The sequence below is a fragment of the Dendrobium catenatum genome, unplaced genomic scaffold, assembly GCF_001605985.2.
Source record: "Dendrobium catenatum unplaced genomic scaffold, ASM160598v2 fragScaff_scaffold_1557, whole genome shotgun sequence".
In the NCBI taxonomy this organism is placed as follows: domain Eukaryota; kingdom Viridiplantae; phylum Streptophyta; class Magnoliopsida; order Asparagales; family Orchidaceae; genus Dendrobium; species Dendrobium catenatum.
In genome coordinates this window covers 5,818,780-5,825,345 of record NW_021320019.1, presented here as the reverse complement: position 1 = coordinate 5,825,345, position 6,566 = coordinate 5,818,780, and the positions used below count along the sequence as shown (strand labels likewise).

At 34.5% G+C, this 6,566-nt stretch overlaps 1 protein-coding gene across 1 annotated transcript in view; it reads right to left on the bottom strand.

Moving 5' to 3' along the window:
* Positions 1 to 295: 295 nt before the first annotated feature.
* The window catches only part of LOC110102736 (probable protein arginine N-methyltransferase 6.2), a 47,413-nt gene continuing 41,142 nt past the window's right edge, over positions 296 to 6,566 (bottom strand). The window contains 4 exon segments of the mRNA XM_028700557.1: positions 296 to 449; positions 1,044 to 1,111; positions 1,178 to 1,246; positions 3,609 to 3,693. Of these exon segments, the coding sequence (XP_028556390.1) occupies positions 324 to 449; positions 1,044 to 1,111; positions 1,178 to 1,246; positions 3,609 to 3,693 (348 nt within the window). The 3' untranslated portion in view covers positions 296 to 323.

The window sequence follows — 6,566 nt, the reverse complement described above, 5'->3', positions numbered from 1 at the left end:
AGAAGCCCTTCAAATGTCCCAATAGTTCTTAGTTTTTTTTTCCTATTCATTAATTAAATACCTCTTCATATGCTTCCCTTTGTATCCATATGCTTCTTATTCCCTTTTCTTATTCATTAAATCCCCCCTTAGTTTTCCATTATTCCTATTGTGGTCGTTCTCACTTCCATAAACACAAATAGACTAGAGAAGCTAGAAAAAGAAGTGGGAAATCATTTGTCATAAACCTACAAAAGCTACCTACCAGAACTACGACTTATCCTTAATGAGCATTTTGACCTTGGGCATGGCTTTTTAATCTCAATGTTCATAAGCGAATCCCATTACATGTACTCAAGGTGAATATTCAGGAAGCGTGGGTTCTCCCTACTTTGAGAGAGAGTAATGGAACCTTCAATTGTTTGATCTTGTATGACCTCTATCAGTTCATTTAAGTATAGTATGGTCTGAAATGTCACCTAAAATGGATGAGTGCTTTACCCTTAGAGATAGGATATAAAGTGAGCATATATACGTGATAAGGTTGGAGTAGCTTCAGTGGAAGATAAGATTAGAGAGTCGCCTTAGATGGTTTGGTCACGAAAACAGCGGGCTTTCGATGACCCGGTTAGGAAAGTTGAGGTATTAGATTTGACTTATGCTAATAAAAGTAGAGAAAGGCCTAAAAAGGCTTTGTAAGAAAATATTAGATATGATCTTTATTTATTAGATTTAAATGAGAATTTGACTTTTAACATGACACAATGGAGAAAAAATATAATTTCATGTATATATGTTTACTTTCTAACACCTTAATTTCAAAATGATATTACAAATATAACTAATATGAATTTATTCAAAATAAAAAAATATAATTTCATGTATATATGTTGAATTCATTTTAAAAATTAGAATTTTATCTACCAAAATATAAAGATATAGAGATCAGATATATAAATCCATAAAAATTTAATGGTATGTATGTAAATCCATGGTATTCAGAATGGTAAAGAAGATTGGCAAATAAGAATCCAGTCTGAAAAAGGATGAGATAAAGCATCATGTTGCCAATGAGTTGGTTCATCCTCTGGTGCAGTGGAAAGCACAAGCACTTGATCAGATTTGGCTTTTTGTCTCCTTTGATTATTGTAAGCATTAGAATACAAGTCGGAAGTTGAACTCCCATAAAGTAAATTGTTGTTGGCAGGGAAAGTTGAAGGACCATTGAACTCAGCATCGAACCAGAAAGCAAATTCATGGAGAGGAGCTTCCATTTAAAGAAGACAAAGGTTAACTTCCACTACGAACAATAAATAAATAATCAAGGTTGGTATCCAGATTATAAGAAATTAAAGAAAATCAATTTCTTATAATCTGCATGCAAAACATGCAACATCGTAGGAATAAATCAGTGACACGAATTAGAAATTTCTGGAATCACTTGTATATATATATATATATATATATATATAGGATGATTTAGATGTTACACTTTAAGAAGCCAAATACTAATGCATTTAAGGTAAATATAAGGAGGACAATTTTGAAACCTATCGAGTTAAGAGTCACCGTGTCATGAAAATCAAAGGCTCCTATTGAAAAAAAAAAAGGAAAAATATTTGCTTATCTTGAGCTAAAATGCTTTTGTATGTTTTGCATTGACCATCATTCGCTAATTAACCACATTGTATGATGAATTCTTCAAAATAAAATGAAATAAAAAGAAGAATGAATTCCATAGGAGAAGATTTATTTGGGGATTATGAATCCATATTTTGTACCTGAATTACTTGCAACTAAAAACGATAGTTGTTCGAGAATATATGTAAATAGTCGAGCGATTGATAAAATCACAATCAAGTTCGAGAATATAATGTAATATAATGTTAGACATGATTTTTGGGGCTGTTATTTTCTTGAAGATATGTTCTCTAATACCAAATTGACAAAGGACCATCTTATACAACTAGCTACTTTAATAGCTTGGATTCATGAAACTAATAACTTAAAGCTACTAGATTATGATAAATATGATGGTCATTCAGCTGTTGCAAGATGAATGCTACTAGATCTCACATGGATGAAGATTGAAAGAAAAGTCGAATATTCCACACAAATGCTTCTTGCAAATAGCAGCAGGTCCGATCGAGTTAGTCATAATTGGTGGAAATACTGTGAATAGAGTATGAAAAGCCATATTAATTAAATGCAATCTCAAAGAAGAGCCACCTCCAAGTCCTTTCAATGTTGTATGGGCTAACAAGATATCTCTAACTATCATTGAAACATGTCGTGAACCGAATCAATTAGTCAGTTATTCTAAGGATGATGTTAGTAATCTATTTGGTCAACCTTTATTTATAAGATATAGCCAACATTTACGTGATGCTTATTTTAAATATTAGACAAAAAACTCGTTGAACAAATTTATGTTGCTCCAACTATTGACTTGATAATTCTATTGAATAATCTTATTTTAAATTTGAATTGAGATGATATGTTTTAATTTAGATTAGATGTCAAAATAAATTTTCAATTTAAATTATAAACCCTATTTCTATAAATAGCATTAGGTTGATGTTATTTCATTATCCTAAATTGAAACAAATCAAATATTCCATGACCGCCTTTCTCCTCTTTCTCTCGTCTCCATTGCTCATTGATTCCTCTCATCATTTTTCGGGAAATATTGATTATTCATTTCTCTCTCTTTCCAATCACAAGAGGACTGCAGCCCAAAGTGATGGTCCACTCTCATAAAATATCTAACTCACAATAGAGTAAAACATCAAGAAGCTCGTCTAAGTTTCTACAATCAATAGGTGCCACTTTTCTACTCTTCTCAATTCGTTTACATGAAAAGAGAAAAATCAAATATATTTCAAGAGAGAGAAGAATAAAAAGATTTACAACTACAGAGTATCGTCCATAAATGATTTGTACTATGGATGGAAACATGGCACCAATTTCATTGGAAGTGGGGTCACAATAGAAGCAACAAAGGTTAATAAAATAGAGCATTGAGATCAGAGGAGGCGACATATGTCAGGGCATCATTACAAGGAACACCAATCAGCATGCGATAGATGATGTTGAATTACCAATGCTGAGGTCTAGGAGCAGGAAAAAAGGACAATGTCCTGGTGAAGTTAAGGCAGGAACACAAAAATTACTGAAGCCAATAGGTTCGAGGAGAGAAATCTAAAATAAGATGCAAATAAAAAAATGAGTGTGCTCGGACGATAATGTACCACTGCCACAACTACCTCAACTTAAGAGGCCTAACAAGACTGTCCCACTAGGTTCCTTTGTAACTAAAATTGGGTTGGCCCTATCCATGTAAGATAACTGAGTTAATAAACCACTGACAACAAAAAATAACACTAAAAAGTTATAGAAGTAAAAACTAACTTGGTCAAATGATGAACAGGGTACTTAAAAATTGTTCTTATATCCCAAATTTGATCATGATCCACGTCTGAAGCTTATTGCCCTATCTATAGATGATAAATGAAAACTCCAGTTAGAGAATCTGTAAAAATATCATTGCAGAACTTACAAGAGAAGCATGACCCAAAAATAGGGGTTAACAATCAATAAGACTAAATTTTAATATGAGAACATCTTACCTCGCAACATAGACGTCAAATTATACTTTGTAGTGATAGATTCAAGCTCACGAGTTGTGACTGTGTAGCAATCTACAAACTTAACCTGTTCATGAAATCCACAATCATTTTTTTTCTTTTTTAAATCTGGTATTAAAATTGACAAACTAATAAGCGACAAACTTTTGAACCTTTCTAAGCATGACCAATGCTATCGAAGAGCTATGCACATATCAAAGCACAAGCTAGTTTGATGTAGGCAAAAAATCTGGGGGACCCTGATTTCTTGCCTAACAAAATAAAAGCTTTCCTAAATAATAGAAGAGACATAATGAACACAAATAATATCATTTTATATATATAAAAAAAACTATTACAACTTGGACACTTACAAACTTGACTCAAACAAGACACCCTAAACTTGCTTACTTTGAGAAGAGGGATACATGTGAGGGGGTCACTTGCGGAGAGACGAAAGAGGTTAGAAGCTGAGAAGAAAGGTTGGAAAGAGCTCGCAAGATTTTTGGAGGGGATGAGAGGAAGAAGTGGACAAAGCTCGCAAGCGTTTCCAAGAACTCGCAGGTTATCTCCAAAAATCACATCATATCACTTAACATTACAACTCTAAAACATCTCATATATATAGATATGAGAAGGGAAGACAATCAGCCACATACATTAATTAAAATCTTATTAAATAAAGGAAATGAAAAGCCAACAGTCAATTCCCGAAAACGAAGCACCAAAGCCACGGAAAAGCACCCCCAACTTCACGGAAAAGAGCCCAGCTAGGGAACCGAAGAAGCAGCCATGGGAACCGAAGAAGCAGCCACGAGAACCAAGGAGGCATGCATGGAACCGAGGCATCAAAGCACAAGAAAGGCCACACAGCACCAAAAATTGAAGAGGCGACCACAATAACCAAGGAGGCAGTCGTGGGAACCAACGAGCCAAGGCATGGGAACCCAAGAGGCCAAGCATAGAATTTTAAAAGATAAAACTACATAAATAAGATAATAAATGAACTAAACCTATCTAATAATGAACTAACCTTTAGCATGGTTTAAAATTATGCAATATGAGGCTTTCCTTAAGGCCTGCCTTTGCGCTATTCCAGTAAAAGACATCTCGATGCTTACGTCTCGAGTTTTTTTTATGAGGCTTGCGCCTCAACTTGATTTAGGACCGCCTTGAGACCCGCCTCACCTCACTGGCATGAGGCTTACGACTCATGCTATATATATTAAAACTTACATAAATCTTGAAGTAAATGCCCAATATTTGACTCTATAGGAGAGGAGGAAAGGGAGAGAGCAGTTCATCATAATGATGATTCAAATGAAGAACCCCTTAGTGATGACAGTGCTGATGACTTATGAGTTCTTATGTGATATTTCATTGCTATTTATTTTTGGAAATTGAAATTATATTTTAATGAAAAGAATACTGTGATATAGGAAAGATAGAATTTTGAGTTGAACTATATTTCATGTTGTCTTATTATTGGGATATTTTGATTTCACTTCATATCTTATGCTTTTTTATGTTTTATATTATTCACTCATTAGTATATAAAAATTTTATCTTTTTATGTTTGCGCGATTTTTTTCATTTTGAGGCTTACGCCTAGCCTCACAAATTAAAAAAGCCTCAATACCCGAATATGCAATTTTAAACATTGACCTTTAGTTAAACAAATGAACTAAAAAAACCAGCTCATAAATGAGCTAAATTCCAGCTAAAAATTTATTGAGTTTGTAAACTCGAGGGAGGCCAAAATTGATTTATTTTGGACATGAGTTGATTGAAATATTATTATGAACAAATGAATCTTTAATTCTCAATCATTGATAATTAAAATAAGTTTTGGATGATGTTAAAAAATGTCAAATGCAAGAAGTTACAATGAAACTATGAAACCAATTAGTTACAATAACAATCATTTTTATATTTGGAACAATATGTATAAAAAAGTATATTGGAAGAATTCAAAATAATGCTAGAAGCAAGAGGAAGTCAAAAGGAACCTTAAAATTGGTTCAAGGATTTGATTAATCACTTTGCTCTGTGACAAACTTTTTATATAAATAATAATTGATGAAGTTCACTTTGATTTGGGATAGACTTCTTAGATAAATAATAGTTGTTTGGACTTTGGATACAATATGGTAATAGATCTCCCATACAAACTCATAATTCTATCTAATTTAAACTTCCACATAATTAACTTAATCAAAATATAAGTACTCAAAAGGGGAATTATATATATGTCAAATGCAAGTAGTGACATTGAAACTGTGAAGTAAAACATCTAACAAATAAGTTACAATTAGGGGTGTCAATATTTGACACGACACGAAAATCTGACTCAAAAATTTCGTTTTTGACCCGACCCGATTTCAAAACGGGTCGGGTTCAGGTTGACCCGACGGGTTGCCGGGTCTACCCGAAAACCCATTTAAATGAGCTGCCAACGAACCTGCCTCGGCTGCAAGCAAACTTGCCCCGACTGCCCACGTACCGCCCGTGGCTACCCGCCCAGCTACCCACGCGATCGTGCCTGCCAGCCTGCTGCCCGCGCTCCCGCTGAGGCGGCCCGAGCCTGCCCGCACCCGCTCTCCCTTGTGCACTCGCTCACCCGCACGCAGGCGCACGTTCCGCCGTCCCGTGTCGGGTCGAGTCAACCCGAGTCGGGTTAGGGTTGACTCGTTTGAACCCCGGTCAGTTCCAGATTCGACCCGAAACCCGATTTTGACACCCCTAGTTCCAATAATAATCATTTTTATATTTGAAAAAATATGTATAAAAAAGAATATTTAAACGATTCAAAATAATGCTACAAGCAAGAGGAAGTCAAAAGGAACCTTAAAATTGGTTCAAGGATTTGATTAATCACTTTGCTCTGTGACAAACTTTTTATATAAATAATAATTGATGAAGTTCACTTTGATTTGGGATAGACTTCTTAGAGAGATAAAG